The sequence below is a fragment of the Lampetra fluviatilis genome, chromosome 18, assembly GCF_964198595.1.
Source record: "Lampetra fluviatilis chromosome 18, kcLamFluv1.1, whole genome shotgun sequence".
Taxonomy (NCBI): Eukaryota; Metazoa; Chordata; class Hyperoartia; order Petromyzontiformes; family Petromyzontidae; genus Lampetra; species Lampetra fluviatilis.
This window is the reverse complement of record NC_136292.1, coordinates 8056778-8076735: the sequence shown is the minus strand read 5'-3', so window position 1 is coordinate 8076735 and position 19958 is coordinate 8056778. Positions and strand designations below refer to the sequence as shown.

Genomic DNA, 19958 nt, shown 5'->3' with positions numbered 1-19958 from the left:
GCCACCGAGATGCGGCTCGCGTACGGCACGAGCCGGCACGTCGCCATCGATGTCTCACGGACGTGAAGCCGACCGTGCAGATGCGAGCGACGGACCGTCTTGCCGCGAACATTCAGCACGAGAGACGCTTCACGAACATTCCCTTTCGGCGCTGTCTTAATTCAGCCTCACTATCATCAGCCATGGCCAATGCACTGCTGGATGAAAGCCTCCCTAAGCCATCGCTCGCGGTTCTGCGATGTAACATCGTACATTCAGACACACTTTTCTTGTCTCTCAATTATTGTAATATTACACATATATACAGGGAAAAACACACGATGTTACGTCACACTGTTGTACACTGTAATTTATAAATATCCAGATAGTATGGTGGACAGCGGTGGTCCAGCGCCGAAAGCACTTTACTATGAATCCGACCACCTAAGTTCGATTCCCGACCAGGGCTAACGTCTTGGCACTCCCCCTTCCTTCACCAACCCGCGCCGCTCGGCACACTGAATAGTGTGGTCATCCAGCCCCCTGGATTGCCCGGTAGCTTGTTGATGTCTTGCTAAACGACAGACAGTAGAGACTAAAAACAAACGCCGGTCGGGTTACACATCCTGTTGGCCTTCCCGGCGGGTCGCGATCGCCGCACCTGCGCACTCCACCCTGCTCGCGGCTCGCCGCCGCTATTGTTTGCCTGCGGCGTGCGAGCCGCAATGCTTTCCTGCTGCCGCTGTTGTGGCGTTACCACCACCACCACTCGCTTGCACCGCCCTTCCTACTCCACCGCCACCCCCACCACCACCACCAACCACCACGGCGGGTGCAGCTGAGCCAACTTGACCCTCCGCCAAGTTGGCTCAGCTGTGGCGAGATGTTGACTATCTCGCCCGGTACACAGGAGGTCGTGGGTTCGATACCAGACCCTGGGAGATGTTGACTACCTCGCCTGGTACACAGGAGGTCGTGGGTTCGATCCCTACCCTGACGCCTGCTGTATATTTGGAGTTTTAATGTCTCTATCCACGTGGTTGGATGGATTTTTTTTATCCGGGTACTCCGATTTTTTCCTACACATTTAGAATCAACGTGTGTTTAGAGTATTTGGCTGCTATAAATTTCCACACGATAAGCCACTTCGTTGAGTCATCCTTTGTGGCCAGGTCACTTCTAAAAAAGAGTTACATAGCTCACTGGGCATTACTTAGTAACATTAAAAGAATAGTTTCAAATAGTTTCATAAAAATAATAGTTTCAAATAGTTCCATAGTTTATAGTTTGTTCTGCCGGCTCCGTGTCGCCAACACAGGAGCATCTTAGGATTCAGTCCCTGATAACTTTCCCTTACAGCTTGGGTGGTGACGCAATTTCTGTCCGAAATCACGAGCGAAATGAAAAGAGCGCCTTATTGACGTGCGCGGGCGCACGTTATTACGGCCATGGTTTGGCAGACGCACGCGGAACTTAAATGCACCATCCCAGCACGGATGAAAAAGTCACGGATTGAGTGCGTCCCACAACGTGGTGATTGGCGAGCGAGCGTGCCTCCCGTACCGGGGAAGGTGGACGATTGACTTCTCTCTGAATGACAGTTCTGATTGGTTGATGTACTTTGTCAAAGTAAAATGCCGCTAGTATACAGTAATCAAGGGTTATTATGGATAAGCATAACCGTATACTCTCGTGGTTGTACCTTAAGCTGACAAGACCATTTTTTTCATGTTAGTAATTTATGTAAATGGGATGCACATTGCTGCTGTTACACAGGTTGTAGGATAACGGAGCGAACCAAACTGTTGAGGCAACCCAGAACCGAATGGAATAAAAACGCCGGCGAAACGGTAAACACGAGACGAGTATTGATTTTGAATCAAATCGTGGCCCAGAATTGCGATAATCGATCGGCTCTCTGGGGCAGTGAATCAATGGAACCATGCCGCCCGGAGACAGGCGCGGTGCCCCCCCCCCTCCCCCTGGGGCGCATCGTCTCCTCTCGCACGCCGCCCCGCACGGCACTCAGAGGGCTCCCTCGCCCACCGAGCGAACGCCGCTAACGATCTCACTCGCTGTCAGACACCACCGATTCATCGTTAGGACGCGTTAAATGGTTTTAGGTTTGATGTGTTTGGTTTGTTTCAATGACCCTTACTCACACATTAACTGTTTTAGTAAGTGCTTGGAGTGTATTTTCCAGCGCATGTTGCCGCGGTCGTATCTTCACGTTCGAATAATCAATGTTTGCGGGTTCACGACCGGCACACTGCTCCATGAATCTAACGGTCTGAGTTAAGATACCCATCCAAGGCTAACTTCAGCGGCGAGTGACGTCTGAGCTATTCAACCAACCCGCACCGACCGTTAGGGTGAAGTATGGCGTAAATACACCTTGACTGGCCAGAGAGGGTGGTGCACTCCAAGATTGCCGTGTGCCGCCGTGTGCCCCGTTGGTACCGTGCACACGAGATGCTGCCCAGACGCAGTGGGCACTGTTGGGGCCGAGCTTCAACGGGTGGCAGGGAGTCGACAGCACGGATGTCTGGGGCAAGGGTAGTTCAAGACCAGGGGTCGGCAGCCAAAATAATAAGAGGAGATATTTTTTTCAAATTAGGTAAAAAAAACCTCTGATTCAAGAGCCGCAAGGCGTGTGAATATCAGATGGTGGTGGTCCTTAATAAATAACATCACGAAGCGCTCCTTAAAGAGCCAGCTCCAGAGCTGCAGGTTGCCGACCCATGTTCTAGACTAAGGGCGCAGCACAGAAGAATGATCGTGTGCGCCCCCACATCCAATCTTGACCCGGTCCCAGGAGGACCTCGTGCTGGAGGAGTACAGCGAGCGCGTGGAGAGGCTGCCCACGGGCTCGCTGCTGTCCGGCGGGGTTTCCCTCGCGGCCGCCGCCGGTGCCGCTGCCGCCTCCGCCAACGTCGACCACAACTGCAACCGCCAGCCGCAGGTGCCCACTCGCGCCTTCGCCCGTCGGGAACCGGTGAACGCGCCGTGCAGTGCAGTTCAGACTCAAAAGTGTCTGCAGCAAGAGTGACCTGGCTCAACGAGTTGGCGACAGAACCGGTCTCCCCATCCCGGCGCGATTCACCCACGGCCGAAGTGCCCTCGCCGTGTAGCTCTGCGACGCGTTTTCGGGTCGTGCCGTCCGGTGCGATGCCCGACGTTTCGCGCCCACGTGCTCGGAGCATCTTTGCTGACAAAGCTCCCGGCACGTGCGCCTCCACAGACGCTCCGTGGCCTCCTGGAGGAGCTGAAGCTTCTCCTGGACGAGGCGGTCTCCGAGCACGAGGCCCTGTCAGCCGGGCGCGGTCAGGCGAGCGGCACGGCCCGGTCGGAGGCCCTGGGGGAGGGCCGCCGACGGCCCCCGTGGGGCCTCCTGGAGCAGGAGCAGCAGAGCAAGATGAGGGTGCTGGCCGACCTCCTGCACTGCCGCGACATCTCGGGCCCGGTGAGGGGCGGCTCGTTTGGGTTGTCTTCCCGTGTTGTCTATTTCAGTGGAAAACACCGGTGTACATGAGGACATTTGCATTATTATTTTTGCTATCAAGGACTTGAAATACCAAAGCAAGCCTGTGTTGTGCTTTATTAGGCCCTGTGGTTTTCATTTATAATCGGAGACTTGTGGTGATAATTCCAGTCCCAGTGAGACTCAAGCGAGTTTGTCCGCATCGTGTCCAATAGTTTGTATAGAACACCTGGTGTGATTGAGTAAATATCAACAGTGGGGCATCACGCGCACGATTCGCCGCACGTTGCCATTACGTGTCGGGTATACAAGTCATCGCTCGTAGCAGCTGACGTTTGCCAGTGGGCTGATGTTTCAGGCAATTACCCCACTGTAATCGGCCTCCATGAGTGACACGGCATGGGGAAGTTTTGATCCAGCAGTGGAATGACAATGGGCTGTACACTGTTGTTATTGTTGTTGTTATTATTATTATTGCACATGGTTGCAGCAGCAATATGTGCAGGAGCTAAATTCCAGCGTCGAGTTCTGCTCGCCAGAACGAGAGCCCTTCAGGAGAGAGTTAATTCCTCTATGGAAGAAGCGCAGACGGCTCCTTCACCGGAGGTGTACCGTACCACGGTACCGTATGGTAAACCCACTGTGGTCGCTGCTCCTTCAACGGAGGTGTTCCGTACTACGGGACAGTATGGTAAACCCACTGTGGTCTCTGCTCCTTCACCGGAGGTGTTCCGTACTACGGTACCGTATGGTAAACCCACTATGGTCTCTACTCCTTCACCGGAGGTGTACCGTACTACGGTACCGTATGGTAAACCCACTGTGGTCTCTGCTCCTTCACGGGAGGTGTACCGTACTACGGTACCGTATGGTAAACCCACTGTGGTCTCTGCTCGTTCACGGGAGGTGTACCGTACTACGGTACCGTATGGTAAACCCACTGTGGTCTCTGCTCCTTCACGGGAGGTGTACCGTACTACGGTACCGTATGGTAAACCCACTATGGTCTCTGCTCCTTCACCGGAGGTGTTCTGTACTACGGTACCGTATGGTAAACCCACTATGGTCTCTACTCCTTCACCGGAGGTGTACCGTACTACGGTACCGTATGGTAAACCCACTGTGGTCTCTGCTCCTTCACCGGAGGTGTTCCGTACTACGGTACCGTATGGTAAACCCACTGTGGTCTCTGCTCCTTCACCGGAGGTGTTCAGTACTACGGGACAGTATGGTAAACCCACTGTGGTCTCTGCTCCTTCACCGGAGGTGTACCGTACTACGGTACCGTATGGTAAACCCACTATGGTCTCTACTCCTTCACCGGAGGTGTACCGTACTACGGTACCGTATGGTAAACCCACTGTGGTCTTTGCTCCTTCACCGGAGGTGTTCAGTACTACGGGACAGTATGGTAAACCCACTGTGGTCTCTGCTCCTTCACCGGAGGTGTTCCGTACTACGGCACCGTATGGTAAACCCACTGTGGTCTCTGCTCCTTCACCGGAGGTGTACCGTACTACGGTACCGTATGGTAAACCCACTATGGTCTCTACTCCTTCACCGGAGGTGTACCGTACTACGGTACCGTATGGTAAACCCACTGTGGTCTTTGCTCCTTCACCGGAGGTGTTCCGTACTACGGGACAGTATGGTAAACCCACTGTGGTCTTTGCTCCTTCACCGGAGGTGTTCAGTACTACGGGACAGTATGGTAAACCCCCTGTGGTCTCTGCTCCTTCACCGGAGGTGTTCCGTACTACGGGACAGTATGGTAAACCCACTGTGGTCTCTGCTCCTTCACCGGAGGTGTTCCGTACTACGGGACAGTATGGTAAACCCACTGTGGTCTCTGCTCCTTCACCGGAGGTGTTCCGTACTACGGGACAGTATGGTAAACCCACTGTGGTCTCTGCTCCTTCAACGGAGGTGTACCGTACTACGGGACCGTATGGTAAACCCACTGTGGTCTCTGCTCCTTCACCGGAGGTGTACCGTACTACGGTACCGTATGGTAAACCCACTGTGGTCTCTGCTCCTTTACCGGAGGTGTTCCGTACTACGGGACAGTATGGTAAACCCACTGTGGTCTCTGCTCCTTCACCGGAGGTGTACCGTACTACGGGACAGTATGGTAAACCCACTGTGGTCTCTGCTCCTTCACCGGAGGTGTTCCGTACTACGGGACAGTATGGTAAACCCACTGTGGTCTCTGCTCCTTCACCGGAGGTGTTCAGTACTACGGTACCGTATGGTAAACCCACTGTGGCCTCTGCTCCTTCACCGGAGGTGTACCGTACTACGGGACAGTATGGTAAACCCACTGTGGCCTCTGCTCCTTCACCGGAGGTGTACCGTACTACGGGACAGTATGGTAAACCCACTGTGGTCTCTGCTCCTTCACCGGAGGAGCAGGAGACAGTACTGCTGTGAGCGTGTGCCTTGGCTGGCGAGAGCCGGCCATATTGATCCGATGTCACCCCGCTGTGTAGCGGCCTACGTGAGCAGCACGGTAACGACGCCCTCGCGCCCGCCAGCCGACATCGCTGAGCGGCGCGGCACGTAATTATTCGAGTAAAAAAAAATATATAAGTGGTGCTTGGCGCCGAGTAATTTGACATTAAAGGCCGCGGGTGAGATTGCATAACGGAGTGGGGGGGGTGGGGTGCGGATGGCGATTAATTTGGCGCTGATAGGACTGGCGGAGGTGCGTGTGGCGGTAATGCGTGTGCCGAATAGGGAGCTGGGTGGAGCTGACAGGAGAGTGATTAGGATGCTAATTGGATCAAGCAGCAGGACATGTCAGTGGGATAGACTCGCTAATGACGAGATTAGTCGGCCGTTGTGTGCAGGGGTTTAGTGCCTGCCCTTTAACGAACCCCTCCGCAGTCACCGATTGACGGACCGCCACGCGCTACGCTTCTGGAGTTTGCATTTCTAACATTTTTAAGGGATGCGGAGAGTTCGCTTGAAACAACACTCACGCCTCTTCTGCTGAAATTGTTATCACGCCGAAAGGACGGGAATGTGCACCTTAGGAATGAGGAATGTCCACCCCTGTCACCCAACTCAGACGATAACCACCGAGCCCAGCAGTGGCTGGACACACGCGCACACCTTGCACGAGCACAGTTCTGATCTAGGCAATGCGCGATTACGTTTCACTGGTGGCGGCAGGCCAAGGGTAACCATGGAGACGAGCACGCCGTGCCGGCACAGCTGGCCGTGCTCCCAGAGGGCCGTGCTCGTGCACAGCCGCTACTCTGCTCGTCGGAGGAAGGAGACGTGACATTTCTCTAACCGACTGTGCGGGGAGGGACGCGCTTGCTGGGAATTCCACCGAGGGTTGAGGGAAGAGGAGCGCACGGTTTGGGGACACACACGAGGGCCGCTCGCGAAGCAGAGGTCTCGCTCGTGCTGGAACGGATGATGGCTGATGGACAGGACTGGTGATTGAATGGCAACCAAGGGAGGGAATGCACTTTGGAGGATGACCACCACGGAGATGAGATACGTCTGTGTGCGTGTGTGGAGCAGCGGTGCGATGCTTAGTGCACCGGGGTACGGACCCAACAATTTGAGTTAAATCGTCAGCAATGGCTCGCGTCGGTGCCATCAGTGGCGATCGGTATCTGAATCCCAGGCCTTCCCTGAGCTGAATTAAATAGCTGGCTCGGTGTGCAAGCATCAGCACTGGGGAGACAAGAAAGGCTGAACTTGGCATTGGTCACGCCGCTCACTCGTGCAACTGCGCTGGCCTTGATAGGCGCTCGCGAACAGCACCTGCCCCGACGGTCCATACGGCCACGTCGCGATCGTTTCACGAAGCGGATTGTTGCATCGGCGGGGCCGTGAGCGAGGGGTGGCGAGGCCGTGAGCGAGGGCCTTCGTCCAGCAGCGGACTATGGCCGTGACGGCCGACGAAGGCGAGTACCGACTTTACCCCCCCGCGCGCGCGTGCAGGTGCCGCTCGCCTCGACGTCGCCGCTGGAGGAGGCGTGGGGGCCGGGTCGGCCTCCGCCGGCTCCCCGCGTGGCGGTGGTGGCGCCGCGGGCGGCAGCGAGGCTCGGACGCTCGGCCGGGGGGGGCGCCGGCGACGGAGAGGTGAAGCGTGGCGGCCCCTCGCGATCGCGCCCTCACCCGCTATTCACTCCTCTCGCTCATCCTTGATCAGCACAAAACCATTTGCCTTCTCTCACTCCTCCACTAAAAGTTCGATGAATTGTCACCATTGGTCTCCAGCAGCCCCGTTGGGTGGAAGGGGGGACGGGGGGGGCTGAAAGGGGCTGACCTCCCCCCCGCGCTGAATTCTTGTCATCAATTCCCACACCTCCAATTAGCACGGCTGGCTACGTACTGTGCGAAAGAAGTTCAACGTGCATACGTTGAACTTCTTCGTGCATACATTGAACCTCTGGCTACGTCCAACAACATTGGCTGCTTCTGCTGTTGCTGCTGCTGATTCTCATCCCAGGTGCAGAACGGTGTTGAGCACCATGGGGAGGGGACGGTGGAGGAAGAGGTGGAGGAAGACGGTGAGGAGGAAGAGGAGGAGGAGGGGGAGAGGCCACGGGACCCCGAGTGGAAGTGTTTCTCCGCGCTGCGGGCGGCGTCGCGCCGCCTCGACGCCGTGGAGGAGGCGCTCCTCCTGCCCTGGGTGGACGGCGACGAGGAGCGGGAGGCGCGGCTGGAGGAAGAAGAGGTGACGATTCGGCGAGGGGCACAGTTGTTGTACGGTTACACCTCGTGTTCATTCCACACCGGAGTGAAATTGGACAATGATGATGATGATCCTCATGATGACAGCACTAATTGTGATGATGATGATGATGACAGTAATGATGATGATTATAATGATGATGTTGAGGTTGGTTATAATGATTGTAGTGATTATGACAAGGTTGATGATGATGTTGTGGGTAACATTGAAGATAGGATTTTTGATGATGATGATGATGATGAAAAGATTGACGATGATTCGAAGGTTCACGTTGCTGATGGACGCTTGACGATTGCGGCGGTGATGATGATCATGCAGACGACGAAACAGAGGACGGCCGTAGTAGTAACAACAACGACGATAGCAACGTTGCTCGCGACGAGTGGCCTAACAACGGCAAGCGTGCTACCGAGCCGCACGGCGGCGGTGCTCGCCTCACCTCGACCTCCGACCCCGTGTGCGCCGGCCCTCGGCCACGGCAGGAGCTGTGCGTCCACCTGGCGGAGTTGGACCGCGAGTTGCGCCACCGCTCGTGGGAGGACGATGCGGCGAGCGAGCCGGGCCCGGACGACGCCACCTCCACCGCCGCCGCTGCCACGAGGAGGGGCGTGCAGCTGCGGCTGGGTGCCCTGGAGGCCGCCTTGCGGGCCAGCTGCTCGGCCCTCAGGGACGGGATATCCAGAGTCGCCGAGCACCAGGTGCCAGGGCCACTTCGTCATCATTACCGTGATCATCATCATCATCACCATCGTCGTCATCATCTCATCACCGTCATCATCATCATTGCCATCATCATCATCACCGTTGTCATCATCATCTCATCACCGTCATCATCATCATTGCCACCATCATCACCATCGTCGTCATCATCTCATCACCGTCGTCATCATCATTGCCATCACCGTCATCACCATCATCATTCCAATTTTTTAACAGCAGCTACCGATAAATGGCTTTTTGTGTTTAGTTTGCTGTCCTTCCTCCGCACCTCCGATGAGCATGGTTGGCTACATACAGTGAGAAAGAAGGTCACCATACACGCAGCAGCAGCAGCAGTAGCTGATCGACGTGGCCCCGACACGCGCTCTGACGTGGCTGGGATGAGGACTCCAACTTCGCAATTGGCGAGAACAGGCGCACTCGTCAACAGGCGCACTCGCCGTGCACGGACAAAGGGGAAGCCACTGGGACGGAAGTGACTCACTCGGAGCCCAGCAGAGACCGGGGTTCCTCCCTGGATGAAGGCATTTGTTTGCAAAGGAAAGATAGCCCCGGTGATGTTGCTTGTGATCAACGACTCGCCTTGCTGGCATGACAAACACACCGGTAGATGGCAGGTTTTCACAGCAGGTTTAATTATTATATTTTTCGAAGGGCTGGTAATGATACGGTGATGGTGTGGTGCGTGTCTCCGTGCGGTGACGGTGCGGTGCGTGTCTCCGTGCGGTGACGGTGCGGTGCGTGTCTCTGTGCGGTGACGGTGCGTGTCTCCGTGCGGTGACGGTGCGGTGCGTGTGTCTGTGCGGTGATGGTGCGGTGCGTGTCTCTGTGCGGTGATGGTGCAGTGCGTGTCTCTGTGCGGTGATGGTGCGGTGCGTGTCTCCGTGCGGTGACGGTGCGTGTCTCTGTGCGGTGACGGTGTGGTGCGTGTCTCTGTGCGGTGATGGTGTGGTGCGTGTCTCTGTGCGGTGATGGTGCGGTGTTTGTCTCTGTGCGGTGACGCTCCGTGTCTCCGTGCGGTGACGGTGCGGTGCGTGTCTCTGTGCGGTGATGGTGCGGTGCGTGTCTCTGTGCGGTGACGGTGCGTGTCTCCGTGCGGTGACGGTGCGGTGCGTGTCTCTGTGCGGTGATGGTGCGGTGCGTGTCTTCGTGCGGTGATGCTGCATGTCTCTGTGCGGTGATGGTGTGGTGCGTGTCTCCGTGCGGTGACGGTGCGGTGCGTGTCTCTGTGCGGTGACAGTGCGGTGCGTGTCTCTGTGTGGTGAAGGTGCAGTGCGTGTCTCTGTGCGGTGATGGTGTGGTGCGTGTCTCTGTGCGGTGATAGTGTGGTGCGTGTCTCCGTGCGGTGACGGTGCGGTGCGTGTCTCTGTGCGGTGACGGTGCGGTGCGTGTCTCTGTGTGGTGAAGGTGCAGTGCGTGTCTCTGTGCGGTGATGGTGTGGTGCGTGTCTCTGTGCGGTGATAGTGTGGTGCGTGTCTCTGTGCGGTGACGGTGCGGTGAAGGTGCGGTGCATGTCTCTGTGCGGTGACGGTGCGGTGCGTGTCTCTGTACGGTGATGGTGTGGTGCGTGTCTGCGTGCGGTTATGGTGTGGTGCGTGTCTCTGTGCGGTGATAGTGTGGTGCATGTCTGCGTGCGGTGATGGTGCGGTGCGTGTCTCTGTGCGGTGATGGTGTGGTGCGTGTCTGCGTGCGGTGCGTGTCTCGGTGCGGTGACGGTGCGGTGCGTGTCTCCGTGTCTGCGCTGCAGAGGGAGGTGGCGGTGCTGCAGAACGCCGTGTCGAGCGAGCGGCGCTCCGTTCAGCGCAAGCTCCAGCACTGCGCTGATCACAGCCCCACTCAGCAACTGGAGGCATGCGGCTGCACCACAGGGGCGCACGCTGATGGCGGTGATGCGCGAGAGCGCTCCCTTTCCTTCTCGCTCCATATTTATCCCGACTGTGCGTTTGGCGTCACGTCGCTATAGAGACGCCATTCAGAACGCTCACAGGAGTGCCGTGAGGCCACGTGGAAGGTTCACTGACAGGCGATCACGGGACCCAGGTGTTACGGGTTAACTGACCGACATGATGCGCCTTCCGTGCTCCCCGCTGCACTTACTGTATTTTAGCCGACCGATGCTCCACTCGATGTTGTGAGCATTGCTCCTCCACCCTCCATTGTTGCTGGAGGGCGACTGCCTCCGACTGCCCAGTGGCGTCCTTCACAAGCCTCTTCCAAAGACAAAGATCCCCCACTTAGCCTTTTGGGGGCAAGTGCTGCGGAGCCTCCTGTACACGCGCGCCGTGTGCCAGACGGTGCAACCGCCGTGTGGCACTGACTCGGTCCCACGTGCCTCTCCGCCAGGTGCTCAGAGAGGTGGCGCGGTCCCTGGACAGCCTGAGAAGCCAAGCGGCGCCGCTCCGGCAGCGCCAGCTCGAGGCTAAGCCCACGTCGCCCGCTGGCACCGACCTGGCGCGCATCGAGGTTGGTGCTCGGGAGGCCCCCAGTCCTGGTTTCCCCACCATCGTCCTCTTGTCATCCTATTGAGGGAGGTAGCTGCCCTGGGGAGTCTCTAACTCTTCCCACTGTGTCTCTCCCTTTCTCTCCATCTTCCTTTCTCACAGCGCACACTGTCTCATAGCCTCATGGGACACTCTGTTTCCCTGTCTCCCCGTCACTCCATCTCACAGTCCCACGGGACACCGTGTCTCCTTGTCCCGCAGCACATGCTCGAGACGCTGGAGGAGGATGTTCACGGGCGGCGGCACGCCCTGACGCGCGCTTGCGCCGTCGACCGGCGCTACGAGCAGGAGCTGCGGGCGCTGCTGATGCTCGCACGTCTCGCGGACGAGCGGCTCCTCTCCGCTCCCCGGCTGCTGCTCGCCGCCGCAGACCTCGAGCAAGCGGAGCGGCAGTGTCTGGCGCTGCAGGTGCGTTGCCTTTTGTTTAGAGCCAACGCATTTCTGGGAGGACACGTGGTGAGATGGGCATGACACTCGGAAAATGTAAATCGGAATAAAATAAAACATTTCGCAAATGCTGTGGGACACTGGGAAAAGCTTTACTGGAAGCCGGGCTGCCCCAGCCAAACCATGACGTCTGGCATCGGTAGATATATATTATATATATACAGTGCATTTTTTACTGTATATACGTGTACTGTTGACGTGAAGTGGCGGTGGTGAGCGCACGTGATGCAGCCGCTCCTCCGTGACGGTCGGTAACGCGGCGTCGCGACCTCCACGCAGGAGTTCTTCCGCCGGCTGGAGGAGCGGCGCTTCGCGGTGGAGGAGTGGGTGCGCCGGGCGTCGGGGCGCCGCGACGCCGCGTGGACGCGGCTGCAGGCGCGCCTCGACACGCAGCAGGAGAGCCTCCGAGCCGGGGTCGCCGATCATCGCTGGATCATCCAGGTGCGGGGACCTCTCGTTACGATCGCATTTGTGTTTCCCTCGATCCAGCGCAACGGCTCACCATTCGCTTTGTCCCCGCTGCCCCGCTGGCGCTCGTCAGGCGTGGCGGCAGCTGGAGCGGGAGCACGAGGATCTGAGCCGGCAGCTGGAGCACGCCGAGGGCTCCATGGTGGCCCGCGGGGTGGTGGAGGAGTCGGAGGAGTGGCTGTCGGACCGCATCGCCGCGCTCCTGGTGAGCATTGGAAAGATCCGGCAACGACGGTACTCAAAAGCCACTTGCTGTCCTGCCATCTTCGCTCACCTTTGTACGACGCAGCCCCGGCGAGTTTGTGGGTCTCACGGATCGCTGCGCGGTCCGCCGGACCCTCGCCTCCCCAAGCGTCGGGTCGCGTGCGCCACCACGCCCGGCTCGTTCCCGTCCCAGCGTAAATTCCGTCGCGCGTCTCTCCTCCTCCTCCTCGCTCGGCCATCGCCCCCCGCGCAGAGACTGCGGTCGCACCTGGACGAGCACCTGCCCCGGGTCTCGCAGCTGCTGGCGGACGGCAAGCGGCTGCACGGCCTCCTGATGGCGCGGCTCACCTCGGCCGACGAGGCCGCGCGGGCCGGGCGCGACGACGGGGATCCTGCCGAGTCGACCCTCCGGATTTCCGGTGAAGGCGAAAGGTCGCCGGCCGCCCCTGCGTCGGACGGCGGCCCCGAGGGACGCTCGGCGCCAGAAGGCGAGCCGGGAGACGGGGCCACGCGCCCGACGGCTCTCGCGCTGGGCCTCGCTGCCGGGCCGGGCCTGACGTGCCACCTCGAGGGCTTCGGCCAGCGCTGGGCGGACTGCGGCGGCCGCTTGGGCGCGGAGCTGCGTCGGCTCCAGGCCCTGCTGGCGCACCTAACACGGTACGGCGATCGCGAATCCACGCCGCGCTCGCCGTAACGCCGCAACGGCGTCTGGGAGGGGCCGGCCGATACGACGCCGTTGTTAACGCGCCGCTTACTCTCGTTTGCCCTCACCCGCCGACCTCCGTTCGCCCCGAAGGTTCCGCTGCGAGTGCACGGAGCTGCTGCTGTGGCTCGCCGAGTCGCGGGGCCAGCTGGACTACTGGAGCAACCAGGCGGACACGGTGGCTCACGAGCCGTCCACGGCCCAGGAGCTCTTCCATCGGTTCATGGTGAGGATGCGGGTCAGGTGACGCCGCGAGGGTTCGGGCTGTTAGAGTCCAGTTTGTGTGACCGGGTGAGAACTCGAGAGACCAGGATAGAGGAGTCTCACTTGCAAGATTGACCTGCGTCACTCAAGATCGCTGAAAGCCCAGCTCACTGAGCAGAGTGAAGGGAATGAGACCCAAAGTGGTTTGACCAAGGCAAGAGGTCATTAGGCTTGGCCACAGACGCTGAACCACAGGCCCACCGGCCAACAACGCAAAAACAGCCAGCGGTTGAGGGCTCTCATGTCGCTACGTAGCAGATCAGAGCTCGTATGTTTCACAGGGACAGCTGCCATAAGGGGGTCTCCAAGGATATTAAAAAAAATACTCCTGAGACGTTTATTGCATTGCTAGCTTTTTTGTCCGTCCAAGGACGAGTGTATATTGCAGTGAATCTGAAATATTAAAGAGAAAAATTGTTCAGCTCATGATTATTAATGAGGGGGGGGGGGGGTTGCCCCATGCGGAGTGACGTCACCCGTTAATGTTTATTGTGGAGGGGTGCGGCATGTGGAGTGACGTCATGCGCGGGACACACACACATTCTTGGCTTATTATAATAGTAATGGGTGCAATATAAATGCTGTTGGAATTGTTGTTGTTGTGAATGGAGCAAGGTTACAGGAATTTGGGTGACGGGGTTTGTTTACTGAGAGGTGGGAGGGAGGGGCTGCTGCTTTGCCACCACGTGTCCCGGTTGAGCCTCCCCGAAATTCGGTCGCTGTACCCGTGCGCATGCCTGTGTGTGTGCGTCCGTGTGTGTGCGTGTGCGTGCGTGTGTGTGTGTGTGCGTACATGTGTGTGCGTGCGTGCGTGTGCGTGCGTGTGTGCATGCGTGTGTGTGTGTGCGTGTGTGTGCGTGCGTGTGCGTGTGTGTGCGTGCCGTGCGGCGGTACTCCCGTCCCGCCAGGCGTTTGTGCACGAGGCCAACGTGAAGGCGGCCCTCAAGGCGGCGGTGGTGGCGGGCGGCACCCGACTGCTGCAGCTGCAGCAGGGCGAGGCGACGGCGCCGAGGACGCAGCTGGCGCAGCTGGAGACGGCGTGGGCCGAACTGACGGCGCGCGTGCCGCTCGTGCAGGAGCGCCTGCACCAGGTGGGCGGCGCCCGCGTCCCCCCGCACGCGGCAGTCGCGTCCCCTCGCCGCGTCGTTACCGGCGGTGCCGCCACCGCCGTCGTTGTTGTCCCCAGCGACGGCAACGGCAGCGGCAGCAGTAGCCACGTCTGAGTCGTCATCATCATCATCGTCGTCGTCGTTGTCTTCGGCAACAGCATCTTAAGTTTCACGAAGAATCAATTGCCGTGCCGCCGTCTTCAGGCCACCTCGCAGCCAGCCCCAACCCTATGGCACACGCCCACATTGGCAAGCGGCCCCCCACGCAAGCACCGACCAGGCCGGCAGTGTCAAGTCAGCGTCTTGTATCCGCGTGGGATAACTGGATTCTCCCACCCAGGAACTAACGAAGCCAGGGAAATCCCCCCCCCCCCCATGAAATCGCGCCGTGACAGCAGCGGTCGCAGTGTCTGCACCATCGTCGATATAGAAGGCAGCCGAGCCTCCAGCAGGGAGGGGGGAAGGGGGAGGCTCGGTCCCCCTTGACGCTCCGGGGCTGACGTGAGCCGTGCGTGTCCCCGCAGGCGTTGGTGGCGTGCCGCCCCTCGTGCCAAGCCATGGCGGAGCTCCTGGACTGGGTGGACGAGGTGGAGCGGAGGCTCGCGAGTGACGGAGACGAACTCTCCGGCCTGGTCGGCGCGACGCCGCTCAGGGTTCTGCTCGACGAGTACAAGGTACCGACCGCCGTCGAGCCGCCCGTCGTCCGGCACGGAGTCCCGGCCGTTCCGCAACGCGTGCCGGCAGCCTGGGTCCCCCGCGTGCGGAGCGTGCTGGGAGCTCGTAGTTCATCGGAACGAATTGCCGTCCTCGCAGAAGCGTGTGTCGGCAATCTCGTTCCGCAGTCGCTCGTCCGACAAGCGCAGGGCGTTGCGAAGTTCTCTTCTGCATGGAGTGACAACGCTGTAGGACGCGAGCGGACGCCGCAGAGTACGGAGAGTTCCTAACGCGAGCCCGCACGAGGCCGTCCGTGACGGGTGCCTGTGAATGCACGCGCGCGTACCAGACGGTGCCTGATGGGTCCACTTCCTCATCTAATTACTTTTATTTCTTGCTGTGATTGCCAGCGTGAAAAAGGCCTCCAGCCTCCCACCTGACAACCCCCTCCAGATGCCTCCATCATCCCCTCCGTGAGCCCACGTCAAAGCGGGCCTTGAAGTTAATCCGGCGGCACAAATCCCCGGCACAGACCGCTTCATCAGATGAAGCCCTCTCACTCGGCCGTCGCGGTTCTGCATATTTTTCATCAGCGTCGCTTCAAATCCCATTACGCCTCTGAGACGAGAGGCGAGCGTGCGTGTGCGTGAGCGAGCGCGCGTGTGAGCGAGCGCGCGTGTGCGTGAGCGAGCGAGCGTGTGCGTGAGCGAGCGCGCGTGTGAGCGAGCGAGCGAGTGCGCGAGCGCGCGAGCGTGTGCGTGAGCGAGCGCGCGTGTGAGCGAGCGAGCGAGTGCGCGAGCGCGCGTGTGCGTGAGCGAGCGAGCGTGTGCGTGAGCGAGCGAGCGCGCGTGTGCGTGAGCGAGCGAGCGTGTGCGTGAGCGAGCGAGCGCGCGTGTGCGTGAGCGAGCGAGCGTGTGCGTGAGCGAGCGAGCGCGCGTGTGCGTGAGCGAGCGAGCGCGCGTGTGCGTGAGCGAGCGAGCGCGCGTGTGCGTGAGCGAGCGAGCGCGCGTGTGCGTGAGCGAGCGAGCGCGCGTGTGCGTGAGCGAGCGAGCGCGCGCGTGTGTGAGCGAGCGAGCGTGTGCGTGAGCGAGCGCGCGTGTGAGCGAGCGCGCGTGTGCGTGAGCGAGCGCGCGTGTGAGCGAGCGCGCGTGTGCGTGAGTGAGCGCGCGTGTGAGCGAGCGTGCGTGTGCGTGAGCGAGCGAGCGTGTGCGTGAGCGAGCGAGCGAGCGCGCGAGCGCGCGTGTGCGTGAGCGAGCGAGCGTGTGCGTGAGCGAGCACGCGTGTGAGCGAGCGCGCGTGTGCGTGAGCGAGCGAGCGCGCGTGTGCGTGAGCGAGCGCGCGTGTGAGCGAGCGCGCGTGTGCGTGAGCGAGCGAGCGCGCGTGTGCGTGAGCGAGCGAGCGCGCGTGTGCGTGAGCGAGCGCGCGTGTGAGCGAGCGCGCGTGTGCGTGAGCGAGCGAGCGCGCGTGTGCGTGAGCGAGCGCGCGTGTGCGTGAGCGAGCGCGCGTGTGAGCGAGCGCGCGTGTGCGTGAGCGAGCGAGCGCGCGTGTGCGTGAGCGAGCGCGCGTGTGCGTGAGCGAGCGCGCGTGTGAGCGAGCGCGCGTGTGTGTGAGCGAGCGAGCGAGCGTGTGCGTGAGCGAGCGAGCGAGCGTGTGCGTGAGCGAGCGAGCGCGCGTGTGCGTGAGCGAGGGAGCGCGCGTGTGCGTGAGCGAGCGTGCGTGTGCGTGAGCGAGCGAGCGTGTGCGTGAGCGAGCGAGCGTGTGCGTGAGCGAGCGAGCGTGTGCGTGAGCGAGCGAGCGTGTGCGTGAGCGAGCGAGCGAGCGTGTGCGTGAGCGAGCACGCGTGTGAGCGAGCGCGCGTGTGCGTGAGCGAGCGAGCGCGCGTGTGCGTGAGCGAGCGCGCGTGTGAGCGAGCGCGCGTGTGCGTGAGCGAGCGAGCGCGCGTGTGCGTGAGCGAGCGAGCGCGCGTGTGCGTGAGCGAGCGCGCGTGTGAGCGATCGCGCGTGTGTGTGAGCGAGCGAGCGCGCGTGTGCGTGAGCGAGCGCGCGTGTGAGCGAGCGCGCGTGTGCGTGAGCGAGCGCGCGAGCGCGTGTGTGAGCGAGCGAGCGTGTGCGTGAGCGAGCGCGCGTGTGAGCGAGCGCGCGTGTGCGTGAGCGAGCGCGCGTGTGAGCGAGCGCGCGTGTGCGTGAGTGAGCGCGCGTGTGAGCGAGCGTGCGTGTGCGTGAGCGAGCGAGCGTGTGCGTGAGCGAGCGAGCGAGCGCGCGAGCGCGCGTGTGCGTGAGCGAGCGAGCGTGTGCGTGAGCGAGCACGCGTGTGAGCGAGCGCGCGTGTGCGTGAGCGAGCGAGCGCGCGTGTGCGTGAGCGAGCGCGCGTGTGAGCGAGCGCGCGTGTGCGTGAGCGAGCGCGCGTGTGCGTGAGCGAGCGAGCGCGCGTGTGCGTGAGCGAGCGCGCGTGTGAGCGAGCGCGCGTGTGCGTGAGCGAGCGAGCGCGCGTGTGCGTGAGCGAGCGCGCGTGTGCGTGAGCGAGCGCGCGTGTGAGCGAGCGCGCGTGTGCGTGAGCGAGCGAGCGCGCGTGTGCGTGAGCGAGCGCGCGTGTGCGTGAGCGAGCGCGCGTGTGAGCGAGCGCGCGTGTGTGTGAGCGAGCGAGCGAGCGTGTGCGTGAGCGAGCGAGCGCGCGTGTGCGTGAGCGAGGGAGCGCGCGTGTGCGTGAGCGAGCGTGCGTGTGCGTGAGCGAGCGAGCGTGTGCGTGAGCGAGCGAGCGTGTGCGTGAGCGAGCACGCGTGTGAGCGAGCGCGCGTGTGCGTGAGCGAGCGAGCGTGTGCGTGAGCGAGCGAGCGTGTGCGTGAGCGAGCGAGCGCGCGTGTGCGTGAGCGAGGGAGCGCGCGTGTGCGTGAGCGAGCGTGCGTGTGCGTGAGCGAGCGCGCGTGTGCGTGAGCGAGCGAGCGCGCGTGTGCGTGAGCGAGCACGCGTGTGAGCGAGCGCGCGTGTGCGTGAGCGAGCGAGCGCGCGTGTGCGTGAGCGAGCGCGCGTGTGAGCGAGCGCGCGTGTGCGTGAGCGAGCGAGCGCGCGTGTGCGTGAGCGAGCGAGCGCGCGTGTGCGTGAGCGAGCGCGCGTGTGAGCGATCGCGCGTGTGTGTGAGCGAGCGAGCGCGCGTGTGCGTGAGCGAGCGCGCGTGTGAGCGAGCGCGCGTGTGTGTGAGCGAGCGAGCGAGCGTGTGCGTGAGCGAGCGCGCGTGTGCGTGAGCGAGCGAGCGTGTGCGTGAGCGAGCGCGCGTGTGAGCGAGCGCGCGTGTGCGTGAGCGAGCGAGCGTGTGCGTGAGCGAGCGCGCGTGTGAGCGAGCGCGCGTGTGCGTGAGCGAGCGAGCGCGCGTGTGCGTGAGCGAGCGCGCGTGTGCGTGAGCGAGCGCGCGTGTGAGGGAGCGCGCGTGTGTGTGAGCGAGCGAGCGAGCGTGTGCGTGAGCGAGCGAGCGCGCGTGTGCGTGAGCGAGGGAGCGCGCGTGTGCGTGAGCGAGCGTGCGTGTGCGTGAGCGAGCGAGCGTGTGCGTGAGCGAGCGAGCGTGTGCGTGAGCGAGCACGCGTGTGAGCGAGCGCGCGTGTGCGTGAGCGAGCGAGCGTGTGCGTGAGCGAGCGAGCGTGTGCGTGAGCGAGCGAGCGAGCGCGCGTGTGCGTGAGCGAGGGAGCGCGCGTGTGCGTGAGCGAGCGTGCGTGTGCGTGAGCGAGCGAGCGTGTGCGTGAGCGAGTGTGTGCGTGAGCGAGCACGCGTGTGAGCGAGCGCGCGTGTGCGTGAGCGAGCGCGCGTGTGAGCGAGCGCGCGTGTGCGTGAGCGAGCGAGCGCGCGTGTGCGTGAGCGAGCGAGCGCGCGTGTGCGTGAGCGAGCGCGCGTGTGAGCGATCGCGCGTGTGTGTGAGCGAGCGAGCGCGCGTGTGCGTGAGCGAGCGCGCGTGTGAGCGAGCGCGCGTGTGTGTGAGCGAGCGAGCGAGCGTGTGCGTGAGCGAGCGCGCGTGTGCGTGAGCGAGCGAGCGTGTGCGCGAGCGAGCGCGCGTGTGAGCGAGCGCGCGTGTGCGTGAGCGAGCGAGCGTGTGCGTGAGCGAGCGCGCGTGTGAGCGAGCGCGCGTGTGCGTGAGCGAGCGAGCGCGCGTGTGCGTGAGCGAGGGAGCGCGCAGCAGCCGTTGAGCACTGATAGCCGTGCGCTCACACTGCCAGCGGCAGAGCTGTGCCTGCACGATCGTTGCTCCCGGCAGCGCCGCTGGCCACAGCGACGCGCGGCGCCGTGCTGTGTTAATCCCGGCTAAAGCTTCGGGGCAGGTATGGTTCGATACAATAGTTTCATCATCGTCATCAGACATGGTCAATCCACTGCTGGATGGAAGTCTCCGCAAATAGACGCCGCATCCCAAGCCGACGCCACATCTCAATAATCCGCCCAGCGCTAGCTGCACACGAGAGCTGATTTCATCGCTGAATGATCATCCTCACAGCCACATTCGCCACCAACAATCCCATTCTGTTCTTCCTCGTCTTGTCAATCACACTGCTGGTTTTCAATAGAGATATAAACAAGATAAAACGTAAAGAGTTTGTTTTCTTCCGTGTTCTCTGCAATTCTCTTGTTTGAGCCATTCTGAGAAACATCTCGCCTCCACTATGTGAAGTTTATGATTGGATCTGCAGCTCATGACATGACCAGGATTACAGTTGGGGTAGAGGCCGACGTTT

At 61.2% G+C, this 19958-nt stretch overlaps 1 protein-coding gene across 5 annotated transcripts in view; it reads left to right on the top strand.

Moving 5' to 3' along the window:
• LOC144937182 (nesprin-1-like) overlaps positions 1-19958 on the top strand; it is a 95951-nt gene that overhangs the window by 18415 nt on the left and 57578 nt on the right. For all 5 annotated transcript variants that reach the window (XM_078864499.1, XM_078864497.1, XM_078864501.1 and 2 more), the window contains 14 exons: positions 2795-2941; positions 3221-3442; positions 7421-7561; positions 7932-8159; positions 8660-8875; positions 10645-10746; positions 11241-11360; positions 11600-11806; positions 12125-12286; positions 12387-12518; positions 12771-13174; positions 13314-13446; positions 14393-14575; positions 15118-15267. In XM_078864499.1, coding sequence (XP_078720625.1) covers positions 2795-2941; positions 3221-3442; positions 7421-7561; positions 7932-8159; positions 8660-8875; positions 10645-10746; positions 11241-11360; positions 11600-11806; positions 12125-12286; positions 12387-12518; positions 12771-13174; positions 13314-13446; positions 14393-14575; positions 15118-15267 — 2547 coding nt within the window. The remainder of the gene's footprint in view (positions 1-2794; positions 2942-3220; positions 3443-7420; positions 7562-7931; positions 8160-8659; positions 8876-10644; positions 10747-11240; positions 11361-11599; positions 11807-12124; positions 12287-12386; positions 12519-12770; positions 13175-13313; positions 13447-14392; positions 14576-15117; positions 15268-19958) is intronic.